This window comes from Diabrotica undecimpunctata, chromosome 8 (assembly GCF_040954645.1).
Source record: "Diabrotica undecimpunctata isolate CICGRU chromosome 8, icDiaUnde3, whole genome shotgun sequence".
Classification (NCBI taxonomy): Eukaryota; Metazoa; Arthropoda; class Insecta; order Coleoptera; family Chrysomelidae; genus Diabrotica; species Diabrotica undecimpunctata.
In genome coordinates, this window is record NC_092810.1 from 107,575,794 (window position 1) to 107,600,505 (window position 24,712).

Below are 24,712 nucleotides of genomic sequence, written 5' to 3' on the forward strand. Positions count from 1 at the left end.
ATGTCTTCATGGATGAGTTGTAGATTACTATTTATTTTAGAATATTCATTGGTTAAGATCTTTTTTCTTACTAGGCCAGATTGTGCTGAATTGTTTTGTGCTGATGGTTGGAAATCCGTTTAATGAGGTGATTTTTATTCAGCTGTTAATATTTTCTTTGCTATATTAAGATGCGTATCTATGTTCATTGTATGGACACTATTTCGTTAAGTCAGCACGCAGTAATTTGCCGCTGCTTAAAGTGCTCTTAGTGTGTTTACCGATGATTACGATTTAGTACTACTATTGTTCTAGATAACTAGCTACCGGTACTTAATTTTTCAGCAGTTGATTTTAGATTTTTTGAACCCACAGTGTCCTGTTCAGTGTAACAACTAGATATAAGCATGCCCAGTTTCTATACTAGACCGAAACATGTGTAGTTCTTGAACTAGAAAATTCTACTTAGCAGGAAGGACATATGATGACGGGGATTTTTGTAAAAGGTGTTAAAAATTAGGAACCAGCCAGTGGACTGTTGTTAAATCATTTTGACATGTTGTCCTGAATTGTCTCATCAGTTAACATTCAGATTTTTAAGAAATCTATCATGTAGGCATAATTATAATATGCCATTTGTTTTGTTGTAGTTTTGTTACTAGTTTTATTGAATTGTCCTGTATCATAATTAAATATATTTATGAAAACATAAGTTCCTTTTATCGACTTGATTTTTAAAAGTTTGTCATTTTTTGTCAGTAAAAACAAAGTTTGTGTTAAGGTGCTATAAATCGAATGTTTACCCATAAAATAATGTTTGTTTAATTGATTGCATTCCTTTTTGGTTTATTGTTGCCTGCGTTTTTGGAAAAAAGTGTTTTTAATACAACAACAAAGAATAATTTACAAAGAGGCCAGATCAAGTAGCGCAAGCTGTTGCTCTGCATAGTGATGGCCGTTCCACTTGGTATATAGAAAAAATGCTTGGCTTTCCACGAAGTACAATATTCGATGCTTTACAAAGATTTCGAGACTATTGTTCTTACTCAAGAAGACCTGGACAGGAAACGACAAGGACAACAAACGCAGACTTTAAGTGCTTCGAGAGCGGACATTTACTGCCACATCTTTGTCTAGGAGACTGGTGTTCGTGATACCATAATTTCACCTATCGTACGCAGAAGATTAAGCGAACAAAATTGATCATCCTATGCACCTGCTACGTGGTCTTTATTGGACGTAGCTGATCGAAGACAACGCTTCGAGTTCTCTCGTGCTCATGCCGGGGATATGGAAGATTGGAGAAACGTTCTGTTTGCAGACGAGTTTTGTTTTACGAGATATTTCCCTGATGGTCGCCAAAGAGTGTGGAGAAAGCCTGAAGAAGGCTATGTCCAATGTTGCTTATCTCCTAAAGTACAGTTTGGTGAATGAGGTATTTGGTATGTATGGGTTCAGTATGGGTTCAGAGCATAATCCCATAGAGCATTTGAGGAACAACTTCGGAAAAGTACACACATCAAAAATGTCACACCATTAATATTCCACTTTTTTCAATAAAAACTTAAAAAACTTTTTTTTTAATACATACCATTTGATTTGAAAGCTTGTGCTCTACAAATCAAGGTATGCCATGTAATTTAATCTGCCATTTGCACTGTTTTATTAAGGCAAAAGTAACAGGGCCTCAAATTCAAACGATTGAGCTTCAAATTGTAGAGAAATAGTGCTTCAAATTTTAAAGAGAGTCTTTAACTGTATTTACTTTCCAATTTTAATAAAACAAGATTATTAAATGCAGAGATAGTTATGGAGCCTCGGCACTTAACATATGTTCAAATGGTAAGTGTTGTGAATATGATTCAGGCTGGTCTTTCACAAGCTGATCTCGCATGTCATTTTGACGTGTCTCGGAGCGAGATTTCGCGATTGTGGCGCCGATGTGAACAATTTGGTAATATACCCGAAAGACATGGGGGTCGCCAACGTGAAACTTCTCCTTGACATGATCCTCATTTGCGTTACATGAAGGATAATACAACGCCACATACTGCAGCAACAGTAAGAGCTTGGTTTAATAATGAGGATATTACACTGGTACCGTGACCAGGACAATCGATAGATGTTCATCCCATCGAGCATGTATATGATGTGCTTCAGGGACAGATTGCTCCTCATCTGCACAATGTTTATACTAGCCAACGCCTTCAAGATCTTCTTAAATAGGAATAGATCCTATTGCCACAAAACGAAATTGATAATTAAATTTTAAGCATGCCAAGGAGATGTCAAGCTGTAATTAATGTTGCTGAAGTAAACACACATTATTAAACACATTTTTTGTTAGATTTTTATGTTTTATATTGACGTTTGTGTTAGAAGTTTCCATTAAATTAGTACACTTCTTAAGTTTTCTTATTATTTATTATTATTTCATTATAAAGAAATCATAGTACACTAAAATTAAGCTTCAGTTATTGCTTATGAATCAGGCCTTATAACAGCCAAAATTTATATATATATATATATATATAAATATTTATATTGTATATATATATATATATATATATAAATATATATATATATATATATATATATATATATATATATATATACATATATATCTTCTTGTAGTGCCTATCCATTTCGGATGTTGGCAACCATCATGGCAATCTGTATTTTGCAAACTCGCGGCTCTGAAAAGATTTGTGGTTATTGTGTTGAACCACGTACGCAGATTTTTCAGTCAGGAAATTCTTCGCCTTCCTGGTCCTCGTTTTCCTTCTACTTTTCCTTTGCAGAAGAATTAATTGCAGCAACCCATACCTTTCGCTGTTCCTCATAATGTGACCGAGGTATTCAATTTTGGCTGTTTTTATTGTGGTTAACAACTCTTTTCCTTTTTGCATTATTAATAAACGTTTGGGTTAGTAACGTGGTCAGTATAGGATATCTTCAGGATTCTACGATAAAGCCACATTTCGAAAGCCTCAATTTTCTTACAGGTAGCGTCTGTTAGAGTCCACGACTTAACTCCATATAATAGTATAGGAAAGATATAACATCGTAGTAACCTAATTTTTATGATTACTGATAAATCGTGGCATTTGAATAGCTTAGCCATTTTTTGAAATGCAGATCTTGCTTTTTCTATCCTAGATTATATTTCTAGGGAATGGTCCCAATTTTCATTGACGTTCGTACCAAGGTAGGTGTATGTTTTTACTCTTTCTATTGGTTGACCATTCACACTGATTCTTTCAATTTGCCGTTCTTTCTTAGAGATCATCATACATTTTGGTTTCTTAATATTCAGTGAAAGTCCATATCTCTGACTCACTTCTGTAATTCTATTCATTAACTCCTGGAGGGCTTCATAACTGTCAGCGAATACCACCGTGTCATCCGCGTATCTGATGTTATTGATACATTCCCCGTTAATTCGAATTCCGGCTTTAACATCTTCTATTGCTTCTTGAAAGATTTCCTCAGAGTATATGTTAAATAATAAGGGTGATAGTATACATCCCTGTTGGACCCCATTTTTGATTTTGATATCGGATTCTCCTGCCTCTGTACGGATAGACGATGTTTGATTCCAGTAAAGATTGCCAATAATTCTTAGATCACAGGGGTTTATTCTAATATTTGTTAATATCTCCATCAGCTTGTCGTGTTTTACTGTATCAAATGCTTTATGGTAATGAATGAAGCATGCATAAATATCGCAATTCGCATCTCTACATCGCTGAAATAGCACTTGTATGCTAAAAAGAGCCTCTCTCGTACCCACTGCGTTCCGAAAATCAAATTGTGTACGGCTGATTTTTTCTTCGCATAGTCTATATTATTTCCTCTGATGCATGATTTTAGAAATAACTTTAAAATGTGGCTCATTATGCTGGTGGTCCGGAAATCATTGCTGGATACGGGTTTTGTTTTCTTTGGTAGAGCAATAAACGGTGACTTCCGCCATGATCTTGGTATTACTCCGTTTAAATATATGCCATTTAATATTTTTGGTAGTCGTTGAATACCGTCAGGATAAGCATTGTCAGGTCCATTTGCCATCTTTTATTTGTGATATTGCTTTTTCCACTTTTTTCACTTTATCTGATGTGATTGGTAAGTGGTCATTACATATGTAGGACAGAGGTTGTTCGGACCTATTATCGTCAAAGATTTCTTGTATGTATTTGGTCCATATGCATATTTCTTGATTTTTATCTGTGATAATGTTCCCCTGCTGATCTTGCAGTTTCCTTGCTGTGTTGGATTTTTGAAGACCAACTGCTTGTTTTACCTTTTTATGCATATTAAATGTATCGTGTTTTTGTTCCAACAACCCTATCTCTTCACACTGTGTTTTTAACCAATTTTCTTTGGCCTTTCGTATTTCCGTTCTTATTTGTCTTTGAATATTTTTGTACATTCTTTTGTTATTTTTTGATTTTCTTCTTTCTTCCATGAGTTGCAGTATATTTTCATTCATCCAACTTTTTTTCTTCTCTTTATTTTCTATTATATGTTCTTCTCTGAGCTTATTAAAGGTTTCACATGGATCTTATTAAAGGTTTCTGGAGTGATTCCAGAGGGATTCTGGAGTGATTTCTTTTGGATTATATGTTTGCTCCATGTTACTAAGCTTTTGAAAGAATTCGTGCGACTGTCTCCTTTGTTTCCTTATCTTTAAGTCTTCTCATATCACATTTTTTGTTACTATTCTGTTTTGTAACCTTTTTAAATCTAAACCTAAATTTAGCAATAACAGGAATATGATCTGACGATACGTCAGCACCGGGGTAACTTTTACCTGAGAGGCATCCATTACGGAATCTCTTGTTCACCATTATGTAATCAATTTAATTCCTTATTATGTTTCCTGGTTGATCTTGCGGATAGACCCAAGTATACAAACGTCTTGGTGGTAGTTTGAAGAACGTATTATTGCAAATTCTTCTTCCTCTACAAATAGTTTTAATCTTTCTCCCCTTTCATTTCTCTTCCCTAGACCAAAACCACCAATGAATTCACCGCTTTTCTCTTTACAAATTTTCGCATTCAAGTCACCCATACTAATAGTTATATTTTCTTCTTCTGGTTTATCGCTGGTTGGGGCATACACTTGTAAACCATTTAATTTAACCGGAGTAGTATATATATGTATATATATATATATATATATATATATATATATATATATATATATATATATATATATATTATGAAAAAAAAAGTTTAGTTAGGCAAAATTATGGCGAGTTTGAAACTATAGTGCCTTTAGAACTGGCGCTGGTTTTGACGAGATTGCTGTTTTGATGCAGTTTATCCCAGAAAGGATAAGAGCTGTTATTTTAACTCGAGGAAGAACTACTCGATTTTAATATCCATATTTAAGAATTATTTAATGATTTCGATTTTGAAAAATATCTTACATCGGAATAAAACATTTTGTACCTTTTAATTTTAATTTTACTCAAAATAAACTTAGTGTCCGGTTAATTTTTCGAGGCCCTGTATATATTTATTATTCTGTAATAAATAAAAAATTTCAGTATAGAAATTATTATAGTTTGTCACAATAAGTTTATTTTTATCCTCAATTAACTGGTCTAATGATGATTTTAATTATTTTATTTTATGATGTCAGTTTCACTGTCAGGCGGTGTTAAGTCTAGAAATACGAAGCGGAAATTTACGGGAGATGTAGGAGCACAAGGTAAAAAAGGCCGTGGAGTCGACTTGGGAACTCCCAAGTTACCCGCCCATGGTTATCCTCTGGATCATCCCTTTAATAAAGATGGCTATCGATACCTGTTGGCGGAACCTGATCCACATGCACCTTTCAGACAGGTAAAAATAAACTAAGTTATCGTTAGATTATCAGATTTATTGATATTCAATTATTATTTACCAATTTTTTAAGATTTTATAGCCAATTTGATTGATTCAATATTTATGTGACTATTTATTATTTATGTAACTATTATCTTTGTATATTTTTTATTTACATAGTTTTTTCCTCGGGTTTCTTCGAGTTTCTTTTTTTTTGGCTGGATATTCAGTGGATATTATATGCAAATAAATTTACATAGTTGGTAAAGAATATTTCTATAAAAGGTGTCCAAATGATTTTGAACACCTCGTCTGTCTCTAATGGGCGTCTGCGATCTGTTAGAGATGAAGAACCTATCAGAAAAATACGTTTCGTTAGTCATAATCCATCATTAACCACTCACAAAAGAAGTTCTTCTTCTTTGTGTGCTGTGCTTGTTTTGAAGCGTTGGCTATCGTCGTATTAACAAGCTGATAAATGTTTCTCGATCGGCAGCTAGATGAAACATTTCCTCGACCGTTCGACCTGCTCATTGTCTAATGTTCCGCAGCCAGGACAGTTGCTTTCTTCCGTCCCAGCGTGATCTTGACCTGAGTGATCAACCGGAGTATAGTTTAGGTCCTCTCATTATATGGCCGAAGTATTGGACCTTTCTTATTTTGACGATGTTGATCAATTCTCGCTCTTTGTGCATGGTCTCTAACACAAGTAAGTTAGATATGTGTACTGTCCAGGGAATTCTGAGCATGCGACGGTAATACCACAACTCGAACGCTTCTAATTTATTAAGATTTTTTACTTTTGTTGTCCAGGTTTCACATCTATAGAACAAAGCAGACCAGACGTAGCACTTCAATACTCTTAGACGTGTGGTCAATGACAGACTTCTACTGCACAATACAGAATGCCAGTTCATAAACATTTTTCGTGCAATTTCTATTCTGGTCAATTTCAACCCTGCAGTCAATCCAACTACCCAGATATCGAAAGTGTTCCACCCTTTCCAGAATTTTGTTATCTAATTTTAGTATTGAGTCTTCGGTATTAATTTTTCTGACCACCATCCATTTTCTTTTCTTTGCTTGGATTGTTAAGCTCTTTTCACTGCATTCGTTGTTTACAGCATTTAACAGGGTTTGAAGGTCTTTTAGGCTCTCTGCCATTATGGCGGTGTCATCTGCGTATCTGATGTTATTAATAATTTCACCACCGATTTTAACACCTTCGCGACGATTATTTAACGCTATCTCAAAAACTGGTTCAGTGTAGGCATTAAACAACATCGGTGACATAACACATCCCTGTCTGACATCACGCTTAATAGAAACTTTGGCTAAAACTTCTTGATCCACCTTAATACAAGCGGTCTGATTGCAGTAAAGATTTTTGATCAATCTTATGTCATACGTGTCCAGATCAACCGAGTCCAAACATTGAAATCGTAGTGTATGTGGTACTCTATCAAAGGCTTTTTCGAAATCGATAAAACATACGTAAATATTTTTCCTAAACTATTTTGTAAGATTATTCACATGCAAAAAAGAGCCTCCCGAGTAGCCATACCGTTTCGGAAACCAAACTGCTCTTCACCAGTTTCCACTCTTCTTCTTAAGGTGCCTTCTCCATTACTGAAGGTAGGCTATAACTACAGAAAATTGCTCTCTATCTTGAGCTGTTCTTAGTATTGAATGTTTGTCCATGCCTGTCCAGTCTCTTACATTCTTCAACCAAGAGCATTTTCTTCTTCCTGGACCTCTTCTTCCTTCCACTTTCCCTTCCATTATAAGTCGTAGGAAGTTGTATTTTTCTCCTCTTTAAATATGTCCTAGATAACTCGTTTTTCTGTTTTTTACAATATTTAGGAGTTCTCTCTCAGTACCCATTCTTCTTAGCACCTCGTTGTTGGTCACGTACTCTGTCCTTCTCTGTAAGAGATCTTCAGCATCCTTCGAAAAACCCACATTTCAAAGGCTTCTATAAGCCTCATACTTGTAATTCCGAGAGTCCATATTTCCACTCCGTATAGCAATATGGAATAAATAAACGTTTTTACAAATTGGTATCGGATATCCAACGATAACGTAGAGTTTATTAGGAATTTTTTCATTCGTTGAAATGCGGACCTAGCATATTCTATACGAGCACATATTTCGACCTCGTGGTCAAGGTTGTTTGTTATCCAGCAACCAAGATACTGGAATCTTTGTACTGGTTCTATATGTTTGTTATAGATACAAATATTAATGTCGACATTTGGTGCACGTGTAACAGCCATTACTAATGTTTTATTTGTGTTTATATTTAGTCCCAAGCTATTTCCCTCTCTGGTTATGACATTCAAAAGTCGTTGTAAACCCTCAGCACTGTCCGCAATAAAGACGGTGTCGTCTGCGTATCTTAAGTTGTTTACGTATTCTCCGTTGATTTTTATTCCTTCTTCAATATTTTCGAGGGCATTTTGAAAGATCATTTTGGAATATATATTGAATAATAGTGGATAAAGTACACAGCCCTGACGAACTCCTCTTTTTATTGGCAATTCTGCTGTCAGACGATTGTGTATTTTGATCGACGCCATTTGATCCCAATATAGTTTTTTAATAAGTGCTACAGTGTTATGGTCTCTACCATGTTGTGTTAGGGTTTCTATGAGTTCTATATGTTAAAAACGATAAAACGCTTTTTCGTACTCGATAAAACAGAGACACACGTCTTTTCGCTGTTATCCACTCACAAAGTTTATATATGCGACAATGTAGTACTTTAATAAAAATTTTGAGCGTGTGACTCATTAAACTGATAAGTCGATAGTCGCTACACTGTTTGGCATTCCTTTTCTTGGGAATAGTTATAAATATTGATTCTAACCAGCTATCTGATAATTTACCGCTGCTGTATATCTTGTTAAAGGAGGAGATGGTAATCGCAACGCCCTCATCATCTAATAGTTGTATAATTCTGCAGATATTTCGCCAGGATCAAAAGCTTGCCTTCGTTTCGCTTGGTCGATGGTCTTCTGAACTTCTGAGATTAGAATCGGTGGGCCAGTATCTCGGTTAGATGTTACTTCCTGGTAGATTCTTTGGCCATCTTTGGTAGAGTCTTGTAATATATTTTGCCTGTAAATACAGCGTTTGTCTGTTAATTCTTTTAGTTTTTTTATGCAAATGGAAGCTGTCGTGTCGTTGGTCCAGTTTCTCAATTTATAAACAGGATTATTGTAGCCTTTGGTCTTTTGTTCCTTTAATTCTTTTTCGAAGTCAATTTGTACAAGTCAAATTACTCATGCTGAGTACTTTAATTGGATTGGATTGGAAGAGTTGGATATTTCCAATGACACAAAGAACATGAGATGTCACTTGCCATACTCACTCTTTTTTAAACAAATGCCTATGAGAAAACTGGGTATGTCCAAGTCGTAAACGGGAAATAATTATTTGCTTTCGTCTGGATACCTCGGTTAGTTGACATGGTCCTGTCTTGGTTTTTATCTCCTGAAGCTTTGATGGTGTGGATTTCCATTTATTGTTTCACTTTTCGAGCAGGTTCTTTATAAAGTAGCTTTTTAGATCCGTACTTACAGATTGTAGGTGATATGGGGATACTGTTGTCGTTTATAGCTTCTTTGGTATCCGCTGCTTCATTACCCGTTATTTTAACATGTGATAAGACCCAGAGAAACTTAATGCTTGTATCATGAGTGTGCAATTTATTTAGTTCTTCCTTTATTATTAAAGGACGACTCCATTTTCAGTTTTAGATGCGTCTGTATAGTATACTGTATAATCGGAATAGGAGTTTATTAGATCTCTGAAGTGTTGTATGATAAGATTAGGGTTGGTGCTATTTTTTTGGAATTGTAATAGACTGCAATTGACAGTTGGAACTTTTATAATCCAAGGTGGAGATGAAGATATATGTTTGTATTGGTATAAGAGTGGAAATTGCTTTCAGTTAATTAGGTTCATTGTATGATGAATTCTGCGGGAATATGGGATATATGATAGAAGTGTAATTAAGGATTAATAGCTGCCTACGAAGCTTTAGAGTGGGTTCACCTAGTTCAGCTTGTATGCTATTTATCGGAGTTGTTCTGTATGCTCCAAGTATAATCCTTGGGAGGTGTTATGTAACGTATCCAAAGGTTTTAACGTTGTTGTGCTGGCAAATGCATATTCAACACATCCGTAATCAATTTTGGAACGAATTAAAGATCTATATAGCATGAGCAGTGATTTTTGTGTATATACCAAATAATATTAAAAATTTGGAGTAGAAAGTCTTTTGTTTCTATGGGGAGTTTTTAATAAATTGTATTAGTATATCGTCTGGACCTGGTGAAGTGTCGTTTATGTTATTAAGTGCTTCTTGAAACTCCCCCTAACCAAGAAGTGTATTGATAGGTTTGAATTCGTCAGAAATTGTAATAGGTACTGTCTTCTTCTGTTGTTTGCAAGTTAGAAATCGTTACTGTAATTTTGACTGGATGAGAATTTTTGATAGGTATCAGATAGTTAATTTCTTGTTCATCATGTGAGTCAGTTAGTAACGTCCCTTCTTTTTCTAGACTTACGATTTGTTGGTAAGTATCCTGTCCTGACATTTTATAACTGTTTTCCAAACCGATGATATATTTGTGCTGCTGTTAATCTAGATATGTATTTCTGTCAGGATTCTTGTTTACTTTTTTTATGATTCTCCTTGCTTCAGCTCTACATTTTTTGTACTCTGTTAATAGATCAGTATTTTGTACTTTTTGTATCGGTTCCAAATTGTTTTACTTAATTTAATAACGACCTTACATTGTGTATTCCACCAGGGAACTGGTTTGTGTTTCTTTAAAAGTTGAGATTTTCCTATGGCTATATTAGCAGCATCCAGTACAAGCTGATTAAAGCTCGTGAGTGTGTCGTCAATGGACTCCGAAATTTTAATCTGATTGCTTAAGTCTGATATAATTTTTTCAAATTCAATCCAATTTGCCTTTTTTAGTTTCCATTTTTGAGTTGTTATTGTATTTGTATTTAAATTAACGGTATGTTTTATTAAGATTGGGAAGTGGCCACTACTATATATAAATCTTTTAGTGCTGTCCAATCAAGTTGGGTAAGCAATGAGGGTTCGTATATGGAGAGATCAATGGCTGAAGATGTTCCCGTAGCCATATTGAATCTTGTTGAAGATCCGTCGTTGAGTAGGCATAGGTTCATAGTGTTAAAAACGTTTTTTAAGATATTTCGCCTTTGTGTTGTTTTATTTGATCCCCATGTAATGTTATGGCCGTTAAAATCTCTCGTGATTATTTATTGGAAAAGATTAAAGTAATTTGGGTTTAGTTAGAGTTTCGTCTGGTGAAACATAAATGCTACAAATATTAAACTTTAGTGGGGCTAGTACTGTTACAGCGACTGCTTCGATATTAATTACGAGGTTTAAATTTTGGACAGGTATATTTGACTTTATATATAGAGCTACTCCTCCACTGGCATAGTTAGGATTGGGTCGGTTGGTGCAAAATCCAGTGTAACCTTTCAGGATATGCGTTGAGTTATTTTTCAAGTGCGTTTCTTGCAAAGAAATTAAATCTGGTGCATACTCTGAAAAAAGATCCCGTAGCATGGTTTAATGGGTATAATAACCATTTAAATTCCATTGTAATATAGTACTATTGAAATGATTGAGTTAAAACACAAATCACTATCGGGTTTATGTTTTATGTTCTAATGGTTTTTCTAGTCTTTTGCGTAGCCGTGTGATTAGATTTTTTAATTTTGAGTCTTTAAAATGAACATGAGTGTCTACAAGCGTTTTAATGAGTAATGTTAAATCCGATGTATAATCCTTAACAATATTATAGACATCTTTAGCTCTGTATGTCTCATTTAGTAAATCCTGAAATTGATAGTAGTTTCAGATCAATTTCGGGATTTGCTAAATGAGACATACATATTTAATGAATGTTTATTCATAAGTTTTTTAGCAGCTTCTGCTTCGGTTTCTGTGTCGATTTTATTTTTTAATTTCTGGCCCATTTGTGTCTGTTGTTCTTGGGGTGGGTCTTGAATGGATGGAATTATGTTTTTATCAGGTGCAGAATTGGTGACACCACTCATTTTTTTGGACGTAGAATTACTTTTATTTCATCCCTCGTGAAATAGTTTGGTTGCTAGTTCTTCTGTTGGAGATGAGGTTTGCGATATATGTCTTTTTGTTGATTCTGTTGATTTTGCCGTTGTTAGAGGGGTCAGATTTGACACCTCCATCAAATTTATTGTAAGAGGAGAAGTTGGTGAATTACTATCGTGGCTCTGTTGTGTGAATCTGCGAAGTGATATTGTGAGGTAGACTAGAAGTTGGAATAGTATTAAGTATATCAGAATTGATTAGGGAAGAGGTTTCTGATGAACATTGTGAGGCAAGATGGCCATTTTGTTTGCATTTGAAACAAAACGATTGGTCGCTAGATAAAAATACTTTGTAACTAACATTATCATGATTGACCACAATAAAATCAGGTATGGTTATATTATCTAGGAGTTCTAAGTATACTTGACGCCTCAAACTGAGTATGTGGCTATATTCAGGATTTGTAGCTCCAATTCTCAAACATTTTATTGGTGACATCAATTTCAAGCCTAGGTTTTGGAGAAGATTGCTCATTATTTCGTGTGGGATTGTTGGACTAACATTAGATAAGAGAAGTCGTTCTGATGGGATAATTAGCCCCAGATTAGAAAGAAGTACTTCATTATTTATTTTTATGGATCCTGTTTTAATCTTGTAGCATCTGAAGTCCGGTGTTGTGTTCATATGTCGATTTTATTTAGATCGATTTTAAAAATAAATATTCTTTTACTCACGTTTTTATGTCTTCTTATAACACTAACTTTGATAAACAGGTATATCACTTTTGTTGATTTATTATGGTGAAAATACTCGTATAAAATTGCGAATATATCTGAGCTGAAATTAAACACACCATGTGATCTTCCTTTCTGAATTTTTGAGAAATCTTTTTATTTGCGTTTTTCTGCGTAGAACCTTCAGACTTTTATATTCTTCTAATGAATTTTTAATCTCAATCGCATTCTGCCAGTTGTCTTCTTTTTCTTCATCTTTTGTTTTTTGGTTTATTCTATTCTATTTTTTGTTTGGAACCATTTTTTTGTTTTTATTTTTTGTTTTTATGTTGCATTTTTAATATTGACTTTCAGATCTTCAGCGTTAGTATCCAAGGGCATATCATAATCATAGTTCAGAGTACTTTTTACTTTTTTCTGATATTCTTCTATATTTTCTGGGGTTATTTATTTCATAATGTTTTTTTAAGAATCATGTCGTTCTTTTTTTTTGTTTATATCCACTTTTGCTCTTATCATCCGGTGGTCGCTTTCCGTTGAAAATCTATTTAGAATACCTACTTCCCGAATAATATCTTTTCTACTACTTATTATAAAGTGCACCGCCTTCTTTATCTTTCCATCTGTGCCGACCCAGGTCGTTTTTCTGTTATGTTTTTTTTTCAAAGCTAGTGTTAATACCATCATGTTCATGTAGGTAATTCAGGAGTGTACATCCTCTTTCATTTCGGTTTCCCAGTCCGCGAGGACCTATTAAAGTCTCTGCACCTTCCGATTTTGGCATTGGAGTTCTCTATGCGAATTGGTTGGGGGTATTTTTAGTCTTGCAGGGGTCTGAAGATACCATCGTAGAAGTGTTCAACCTCATCGTCCGAGTATTAATTGGTAGGTGCGTAGACCTGGATCATTTTTAGAGAATATGTCCGATTTTGGCATTGGAGTTCTCTATGCGAATTGGTTGGGGGTATTTTTAGTCTTGCAGGGGTCTGAAGATACCATCGTAGAAGTGTTCAACCTCATCGTCCGAGTATTAATTGGTAGGTGCGTAGACCTGGATCATTTTTAGAGAATATGTTTTATTCAGTTTGTAAATTAGATAGTTGACTCATAAGCTAGTATTTCTAAGGCTGAGAATATTTTCCATATGTTGCTTTTGGATCAAAAATCCTATTCCTAATAGATGTTATTTCTTCTAGGTAGTATAAGAGGTTTCTAGAGTTTAAATTAATTGGTTTTCTCCGGACTTCGCTTAGGCCTATTATGTCCCATTTAGTTCTTTTTAGCTTCTTTTCTAATTCTGTTAGTCTTTCATCTGTTGATCCAAGGTTCCGTGCTTTGTTTCTGTTCTGTGGCAGACGAATTTTTACCTGCCCCAGATCTAGGAGGTAGATCTTTTTCAATGTGTGGTATTTTACATTTGATGCTCTACCCACCTGGGTACACTTTAATCTGCTTTAAAAGTCGCCATATTTGGGGTAAAACCATAATGCCCCATGCTGGCCAGACGTGTTGAATGATGATTTTAGAGAAGGAATAAGGGATTTTGTTTTTTTAGATAGGCACATAGATAATATTGATATACGTTCCTCTCGGTGAAGGGATTAGAAATAAAGACATGGCTTGCGTGGGTAGAGTCGCATCCCTAAAGTAGAACTGTCCCTATCGGGACCATAAAGGAATACCCGCTACTACTAGAAAAAATTTACATTATGAAAATATATTCAAATACGAATTTTGCAAGTGTGTTTTCTGTAGTACACACACACGCACGCCAACACGCAAACGCGCACACACACTCGCACGCCCGCACACACAGACACATGCGCGGATGCTTTCTTAATTTTTGAATGAATGGAAATAGTGAATAAGCACATAATTATATTCAAAATTATTGAGATAATGATGCATTGTTTATTCTTTTTAGGCATTCGATGAAAGCTCAGATTGGGCTGGTAAACCCATTCCAGGATGGTTGTATCGAACTTCAATAGCCAACACAGTATTGTTAGCTCTACACGACAGAGCTCCCCAGTTAAAAATATCCGAAGATCGCATAGCAGTAACAGGAGAGAAGGGATACTCTACAGTAAGGGCCACTCACTGTAAGTTATTATTCATAAGATATTTTTTATTTTATTTTGGTAAAGATCGTTTCATTTTGCTATTTTTTTGTTTTAAAATTTGTAAACAGTCTTTAAAATTTTTTACTATAACCAATCTTACTAATCTTCCAGACCGAAATTTGAATTTAGGTTTTTTTTCTTTGGTAGGTCTTTGGTAGGTACACTGGGGTCTTCTGATGATCTATTGTGTTTGGTCTATTGATCCATTATCCATAAAGTAGAGGACACTAGTCACAAGGCTAGTGCATTCATCGTAAAAATACGATGTATTTGTTTGGATGCAAGTGCCTCGTGTCTCATGTATTATTAATGTATGTCGACTAAGTCTCAAAACTAACATTTTTAATAACTTCTATTTTTAAGCAACCAACAATATTTGTGAGAACATTTTTTGAAGATGTATAATTTTGTTGTCAAAATACACCCCGTTTGAATAGTGTTTGAAGGGATTTTTTTTTGTTGACGACTTATCTTCTTCTCTTTCTTTTGTTGAGATATCAATAAAGCTTATGTGATAACATATGCTATTTTAATAGTTTTTATTTTTGACTAGTGCCAAAAATTGTTCTGCTTTTTTCCTTCTCATTGTGTATTTCTTACTCGAATTGATGGATATTTTTTTTGTTTTATGTGACTGTTCTAGAAATAAAGTCTTTTTTTAATTGTTTTTTAGTTGTGACACAAGGTGTCTGGTACTGGGAAGCAACTATCGAAGAAATGCCCGAAGGATCGGCTACGCGGATGGGCTGGGGGCAGGATTACGCCAATTTGCAAGCTCCCGTGGGATACGATACGTTCGGATATTCATGGAGATCACTGAAAGGAACACGTTTCCATGAAGCCCTTGGAAAATCATATAGTTCGGGCTATGGGGAAGGTGATACGTTAGGATTTATGATTGTTTTGCCTGTGAATAGTACTACCAAATTAATTCCAAATACATACAAAGATCGTGTAAGTTCAGACTCAACTTACTCTAGTTTAAATTATATTTAGATAGGATTGGAAGTCCATACAGCAGATATATTTTTCATGGTAGCAAAAGTCGATTTCTACATAATATTTACCAACGGTTACAGACAAAAAGCTGGTAAACCATTTCTTAGAAAATTGCAAAAAAAATTAATGTCGAAAAAAACGGCGTGTGGCACTTGGGGAGTGCCGACAAAAGTGACTACTTCTTATAGCGCGTTATTACTTAATATGGGTTAATGAAATTTTATGTCTGCTTATTACCGAATTCTCAATATTCTTCTATTAAACACCACACATTTAAGTTCTTTAAAATTTAAAACATCATCGTAAAGTAAATATAGATTTCTATCAATAAATCATGAAAGAACAATCACAAAAGTGATTTAATTAGGTAAAATAATTAATTTTATATAAAACTATTACATAAGACCCGTGAAGTGTTATCGATTCGTCAAAAACATAGGTGGTATTTTAAAAACATTTCCAGACAAGCAATTGGACTTCGTAAGTCCTAGATTTTCACTCAGCGTGACAGGAAGTAGAACCGGAAGTCGATATTTGAACTCTTTGTGTAATTTTGCGTCGTTTAGTATACGATTTCACTAATTTTAAGTCATTTGTGCCAAAGTTGTTCTCGTCTTGCAAGGCTCGTCGAATAATATATCGCTTGCACTATTTCGGTGACTTTAAAACATTACTTTCGGTTGCAAGTTCAGAACCGGAAGTCCGAGCTGAACTTTCTCACCTTTAATACCGTCTTTGGGTTATACGCTTTTATTCGACCCTCATTTGTCATTCCATCTGTTCTAATAACGGAGGACTTGTGTTCACGGACAGACAGACATGGACTATTTAAGGTTTTCACCATTTTTTAATGTTGTAAAATGAACGAAAACAAAATTGAGAATGTAAAAGGAAATTATCTCACACAAATTAATTACGTGCAATTTTGAAATCGCTGTTGAAAAATTTATTTTCATTAAAATGGTTGATAATAGTTTATTTATTTTCTTTTTTATTAAAAGCTTCAGGATCAGAAGAAGTACAGTCTGAATTTCTTAAACTTCTTGATGGTGAATCTTTAAGAATAATATGTTACATCTTCAATAATATCTATGACAGACAATATTTCAAAAGATAGCTAGTTTCAGAATTTATCACATTTCCAAAGGTATATTTGTGTATACAGTGTAGGTAAAAGTTTATGGTCGGTATGGTAAAATTTAACAGGATATCTAACACAGATATAAAATCATATTTTCAGCGAATAGACAAATATAACAATCATATTTCCCCTTGGTCTCCCCTCCATATTTCTTATTGCTGCCCATTGCCAGTAGTAAGACGATTAGTTCCGATTAGTTTCGATTAGTTCCGATTAGTTCCGATCTGAGATATACATAATATCTCAGGTTCCGATCCTAAGAAACTAGAGGTGGGTCGTTGACATTTTTATCGGAACCGTTTTTCGTAAACTCTAACTAGTTGATTGTTTATTAGTAGTTTCAAATAAGCGAGTACACAAAAAACATATTGGCTATTATATTGAAAGAAACTAACGAAGGATATATTTATTATAACTTAAAAAATAAATTAAACGATACAAATAGTACTTACATTTACATGACACATTATTAAATCGCGAATCGTCTAAATTGACATTTAAAAACATACGTTTTTCCACTTTTCTTGTTGTTTCTTCTTTTGTTTAAAATTAAACCAGATTAAGGAACAGATTTTGTTACAATACTACAATATTTTATAAATATAGTGGTTAAGTTAGGATATACATGGCGATGATTTTTCCACCACTGTAATGGGCAGTTCCAATCTCCGTTCGAAATTTTTTGTGGGTAATATCATCAGACAAATACATGTGTGACTTTTATATCTCTAGATACAGGTGTGTGTTTAGATGAGTCATGTCTAATAAATTCATCAAAAATACACCATGGACTTAAGTCATCTTTATCAGTTTCTTTTTCTTGTACTGGTTGATTTTCACTAGTACAATCTTTTTCTTTTTTTATAGAAGTAACCAGCTTCTTAACTCTTTCTTTTGTTTTTTATAACTAGGTATTCTGATTAATCGATGAGTTTCGATTTACGATTGATCTGCATTTTCGATTTCAAATATTTATTGATAGTTCGACAAAGGATTTATTTATTGTAAATATTCAATTATGAATTATTTTTCTTAGTCCAAATTATTGACCTAGTATTAGAATAATAATTTTATTTTAAAAAAATGCACATTTATAGAAGATGCAGCTTTTATGGTCCGCTTTCTGAATATTGCAATGATTGAAACTTCTCCTGACGCATTTCTGTCCGTTTCGACTACTTTTACTACAAGTACTGACATACTGCCACCGCCACCCAAGCGTCAAAAGGTGATGGATACTTCCATTAATAAAAATATTAGTTCAGAACAAAAGTAACAAATAGATATGGATTTACTAAACCTATGCAAAGACTCGTTTCATCCGTTTTCCATAGTTGAAGAACGAGCTTTTAAAAAGTTTGCAGGGTAGATTCTTGGATATAAACCGCCAACAAGAAAAACTTGTTCATTACGTCAGGATCATTATTTCAGGAATGTTATATCAAAACTGAGCAAATTATTAGATCACAAGTTTTTAAAGAAGTAGAAAATATCTGTATTACTACTGACCTCTGGACATATGGAGTAACTAAGAGTTACATCGCATTAACAGGACAATATTTAACCGAAAATTTAGAATTTAAAACGGTTTTATTAGGCTGCTGCCATTTTTCTGGAAACCATAATTCAGAAAACATCGCTTTTGAAATTAGTGAAATTATTAATCAGTGGGGTCTAAGACGAAAAGTAAATTTTGCAGTAATTAATAATGCCTCAAATATGGTTAAAGCTATTAAAGATGTTTGTAATGAAAATATTTAAATTGTTTTGCTCATACGTTAAATTTATTGGTGGAGGACGCACTTAAATGCTGTCGTGTACAAATAGAAAAATAAAAAGTCTTTTTTTCGATAATTCGGCAAAAAACACATTTAGACTTAGACCAAATCTAAATCATGAATACTGAATTATTTGTTCTCAACTTTCCTAAATTTTACTGCCTTTTAAAGAAACAACAAGTACAATGAGTGGCCAAAAATACTTGAAGTTTAGTGATTGTTATGGTACGCTGCCTGCAAGAATCTCGCAATAAAATTTTAGCAGACGGTAATCTTACATCCATAGTATCCGACGTAGTACAATTACTAATATCGGGTTGTATTGTTTAGTTTATTTTTCAAGTTAAAATAAATATATTCTTCATTAGTTTCTTTCACTTCAATAAATATTGTGTATAGACGATAATAGCCATTATGTTTGTTTATGTAGGTACTCTCTTACTTGAAACTACTGTTCAACAATCATAGTAACTTGTTTACGAAAATCGGTTTACGATTAAAACTTTAATGACCCACCTCTATTCGATACCTCTATTCTTAGTTTGATTCGGTGCTTTGACGAATCGAGAGATCGGGAGGCGAGACGTTGCCAAATAATTTTGTATGAAGCATTTTATTGTGCAGTTTATTATTTTTAATGAGAATAAGGCACAATGTGGCTTTAAAATAAGATTATTTTGATGTTTAAATTTTTAATTCGGAAATCGTACTTAAAATACGAAACATACAAATTTTATTTGTATAAAACGATTTCCAAAGTGGAAATCAAAATGTTATATTACACTTATTGTAAAGTAAAATTGTGGCATATTCCCAATAAAAAACAGTAAGCTGCCATTTAAATCCATTTCGCCCAAATTTGATATGTTAGAACATTATTTAAATGCTAAAAAGACAACAGGTCAAATAAAACCAATAAGTTTGGCAACGTTGAACTTCCCCTTTTGTATTATATCCACTGATGCATGTTCGGCGATATAAAGGTCGGACCTAATATACCTCTCTCCTTTTAAACAGGTGTTTCTCACTTCATCTCACGTTAGGTCCATACCGACCATAAACTTTTACCTACACTGTATAACAGTGTAATTGAATCTAGTGATAACCACAACCATGAAAATTTATCAAAAACATTGTTAAATGGACAAAAATTAAGTAATGGAAAGCAACGTACGTGTGAAAATCCATTGAAGTTGGTACACATCGACATTAAACGAAGAGGCACTAAAACTCTTACTGTAGAATAGAATAGAAATATGCTTTATTGTCACTGAAAATTGTACAATTTTATGGACAAAGCTTACAAAAAGCCAAAAAAATAACAATAACAATTTAACATTTACTACAATTCCATAAATCGTCAATATCACCAAATAAAATATAAGAAAACACACAATATATTGCAAAATTTAAATAAATTACAAATTGCATAATAAAACCTTACGAACTAATAAGTTTAAGTTGCTGCATGTGACACCTAAATATATATAAAAGTATAAAAGTACTTTGGTTACTTGTACATGACCGTACTATAATTTCTTAGCTATTCGTTAAGAATAATATGGTCTTTCAGATAGATAGGATTTACACAATCAAAAGCTTTCGTATAGTTACAGAAAACTGTGGCAGTGTAAAAATTATTTTTTAGTGCTTGATAGACCTCATCCTTATAAAGAGGAATAATAATGGCTGTCTTTAGGCACTTCTTTTGCAACATTTTTAGTACTTCACAGACGATTTTGATAGTACATTTTTTTAGCTGTGTTGATATGTTTTAGATAGGTTCCTCTGTACCGGGTGATATATTCAGTGACAAAGACGTTGGCAGTAAATTTCTTGATGTACAGTAGTGAACGCATATTCTTGGCTGATATACGGATACTTTTGGTAGTTCAGGGTTTGTGATGTTTTGACTTAATTGTAATTAAAGGCATTTCGCCTTATTGAAAATACAGACAGGCCTATTTAAAAATTACCGAAATTATAGTCCACGTCCACAGAGGGAAAGTGCCACCCAGAAGTCAAGCTCAAATTTTTGAATTTATGAAAGTTTGTAGCATGTGTATTTTCTTTCGTATGTATTAAAAATCACCCTGTAGAGTAGAGTATTTATTTAACTACATAACAGATACAAATATTGTTTGTAGCAAGTCAAAAAAAACATACATAGTATTAAAAAAGGAATATAAAACGTAACTTAAATATATACAAACACGAACACATATTCAACAGAAAAACATTTATGGCAAAGTTACGGTAAGCAGTTCAGTGGATGTTCTGCAATGAGTCATATATTCTTCTGAGCAGTAATAACAATGTTTTAGAAGATATTTTTTATAACTTTATCGAAACTATTACAGCTTAGCTGTTTGATACTTTTTGGTAAAATATTGTATGTGCATATGTACTGTATGTATTAAAACACCGCAATATTATTTCAATCCTTTTGCATCGCTGAAATTGATAATAAACACATTTTAAAGTTTGGTTATATATCACGGACGCGTATTCCTTTGGTATATTCTTTGATCGTTTTCGCTTAATATTGCGCGTTAAATAAATATCCACTTAGCTCGCTGAGAAGGTATTGCGGGGAAGAGAATTACATCACTATCGGTAGAGCCACTGTCAAAGGCAGTTGGTTTCGTTGTAGTCCGAATTTTCATCAAATTCGTAATGTTTATTTTTTGTTTTTTCGTCTTTTGTCATGGGAAAATGTGCAGTATAGTAGCAGTGTGGAGTTTAAGTGCAGTTAATGAAAGTTGGATTTGAAAGTTTGACGGGAAAGGAGCTCGGCGTGTAATCTTCAGAAACCCGGCAGATTTTGTTTGTGGAACGTTATATGTGTTATATGGCCACCTAAATGGAATATTTGTAAGCAGTATTACAACAATATTAGGGGTCCACATGTTTTCGAGGAGTATTTGAAAAGCCAAGCTTTGAAGATTGCAATTTTTCGTTAATCCAGTGTCCAACTTCGTCTGTTTGTTTGTCCCTGGTTATTCCAGACCATTTTGCAGCTTGTGAGACACATTTGTGTTATTTGCAGTGTTTAAAAAACCAGTTCCAGCCCCAAAACTTTTAAAGGAGGTATAGTATACAGTGAAATCAGGCACTCGTTTTGTTAAATTTTTTTAGAGTAAAAATAGACATTTTTCATCAATAATTGCTTTCATGACAAGTTAAAAAATTGTAATAAGTAAAATTATTTTCTTGACATTTGGTACCGTTCGCGTCAGAAAAAACTGGTACAACTCTTATAACCGAAAATCGTGTTTTTCAAGTTGTGTAAGTTGAGCTTTTCAAATGTGTCATTCTAATTTCGAAGGCAACGTTGCCAGTTCAATGAAAATATTATACCAAACCAGCTAAAAGCAGGGCTGTGCGACAGGTCGCAAGTTTTTAGTATATTAAAAACTAAAACAATATCGAGCATTCTAGATCAGTCAGTCACATTTATATTTAAACATTTATTTAAACATACATCTTAAAAAATTCTATTAATTTTGAAATTTTTCATTATCTCAGTACCCATACATTGATTCGTGTTTTATTATAATTTATGAAAATATTTCAATTCAAAAATAATGATAGATCATAAATCTAGACATGACTTTAAATTATTATGTTTACTTTCAAATCGAGAGGTGTGATTGGTTTCTCGTAAAGTTTAGCACAAAACTGTATTGAGTTGTGGAATACTACAGTAAATAAAAATCACTGGAAAAATGTAAAATTTAATTTGAAATTCATAAAAAATGAATAATTTTTGCAGTGAACAAGTGTGGAATTTAAATATATGTATTACAATTCGAAAAGTTAATATTTTGTCAAAGCTCCATTATTATTAATCACTTCTTGAGATCTTCTGGGAACTGAGTTTATTAAATTTAGTGACAAATTTTCATCTTCGGCCAAGCTTTCCCAGGTTTCTTCAATGATGGTCCATAAATGATCCCTGTTTTGGGGAACTACATTTAATTTTTGTATTTTGTTGATCATAAGTCCCAAAATGTTCTCTATTGGATTAATATCTGAACTTTTAGAGGGCCATGGAAGAGCTTCAATGCTATTTTCCATAAGGTAATCTCGTACACGGTGGGCTGTGTGGATTGAACAGTTGTCATGCTGGAAAATAAAATTATTGTTGGGGAAAATTTCCCTAACCGATGGCAACATCACATTATCTAATATATATAAATAGGTTTCAGTATTGAATCGTCCTTCAATTCTCCAACACATTCCTAAACCTCCTCTATACATTATCTTATCACTTGATAGAATATAGTTTTCATTAAACCTATTTCGAGGCGGTCTGTAAATCCTAATATGGCCATCATAATGAGACGAATATTTTTTCATCAGTAAAAATTACACGGTCCCAAAAATTGACTGGATCATTGAAAACGTAATTTAAAGCAAATAGGAGTCTACTTTGTTTATGTTCCTCGCTAAATTTGTATTTTCGGGCGGCTGCACAATTTTTAAAATCTGTTCTTCTAAATCTCCTTAATGCTGTAGTTATAGAAGCATTAAAGTTTGTATTAACTTTTGCTTGCCTTGCCGTATGGAAGGGATACGCTCTTAAATAATTAGTTAATGTTTCATCTTGTTGGACTTTAGTAATAACTGGTCTCCCACTCCCTCTCCTTCTATCCAAAGTCTGCTCGTTTTCCCATTTTTTTTAATGTTGTGGATTGTGGTTTTGCTTCTATTTAACTCTTGAGCCAGTTGTAGAATAGACCAACCATCTTCTATTTTTGAAATTAGTCTAGTTTTCTCAAACTGACTTGACTGACGTGGCATCTTAAAAAATTCACTTTGACAAACTTGTTAAATTTGACAGATGGCAAGCAATATTTTTTGTTTAATTTTTATGTGTTATCGTTCGGATATGTTCGGGAAGTTTTCACGCACTGATAACATCTGTAGATACTAAACCAAAATTTTTCAGTTATAAAAGGATTTTTTAAGGCAGACGATGATATCTTACTCCGCTTAATTTTGAAAAAAATATGCATCTCAATGGGTAGGTAAATGTTTTTTGTTTACATTTTATGCATAATAATGTAAAAAAGTAATAGTCTATTTATAGATAAAAACGGATTGCAATTAGGGTGTAGATTCAACCTCTATAAGGAACATTACATTGAGATATTTAATTGTAATGTAATACTGTCACGTTTTGAAAAGCATTTTTCGCCCCGGATATTTTATAGTTTATAATCTACGTAGGATAAAGTATAATGTTAGTTTTTCACAATTATCGTTTATGTAATAAATAATAAATTAATTTAGGTAGTTTGCCTGTTACTAAACTTATTGACATAACATACAGTCAACAGTTTTTGTGTTCTGTGAGTAATTGAAGTATATAGACGCATTAGAATGTTCCCTGTGCCAATACCCTAAGTTTAAATATCGTTTTAACACTAAAAACCATATACATTTTTGTACGTTAATTTTTTACGTTTTACGTTTTATTTAAATTTACTGAAATTCCGTTATCTGTGATGGCAACAACGAATTGATTCACGAACCATTGTGTCCAGTCTGAACACAGGTTTACATTGGGAAAAAAAAAGTGTACCAGTTTTATATGACGGGAAGTGTACATACCTAACCATACATTTTGAATTTGTTTTGTTTTGTTTTAAAAAGGTTAACCTCTATGTATAGCTTCATTTTAAAAGATATTTTTGATTTGTAATAATTTATTTCAGCTACAAAATGTCGATTAACTATAATTTAAATTCTTATAGTGTCCCCAACGTCTAGAGTTTTTTGTAAACCGATAGCACCATTGTAAGTCGTTTTTGTATTTTGTTATTATTATTTACATTTGTAACTGTTTATGATGAGATAATAATAAATATGTAATTATTCTCCCTAAACCAAGAGTATTATTTCTTTTAAAAATATTCTAACCCTTTTTCTATCCAGCAGGAAGATTCTTGTAAGCGGCGTCCATTTTAAATAGCTTAGGAACCTTCTTG

The 24,712-nt window shown here is 33.4% G+C and overlaps 1 protein-coding gene across 2 annotated transcripts in view; it reads left to right on the top strand.

The window, feature by feature from the left end:
* The window catches only part of ash2 (Set1/Ash2 histone methyltransferase complex subunit ash2), a 66,155-nt gene that overhangs the window by 29,670 nt on the left and 11,773 nt on the right, over positions 1 to 24,712 (top strand). For both annotated transcript variants that reach the window (XM_072540703.1, XM_072540704.1), the window contains 3 exons: positions 5,630 to 5,832; positions 14,600 to 14,777; positions 15,472 to 15,752. In XM_072540703.1, the coding sequence (XP_072396804.1) occupies positions 5,630 to 5,832; positions 14,600 to 14,777; positions 15,472 to 15,752 (662 nt within the window). The remainder of the gene's footprint in view (positions 1 to 5,629; positions 5,833 to 14,599; positions 14,778 to 15,471; positions 15,753 to 24,712) is intronic.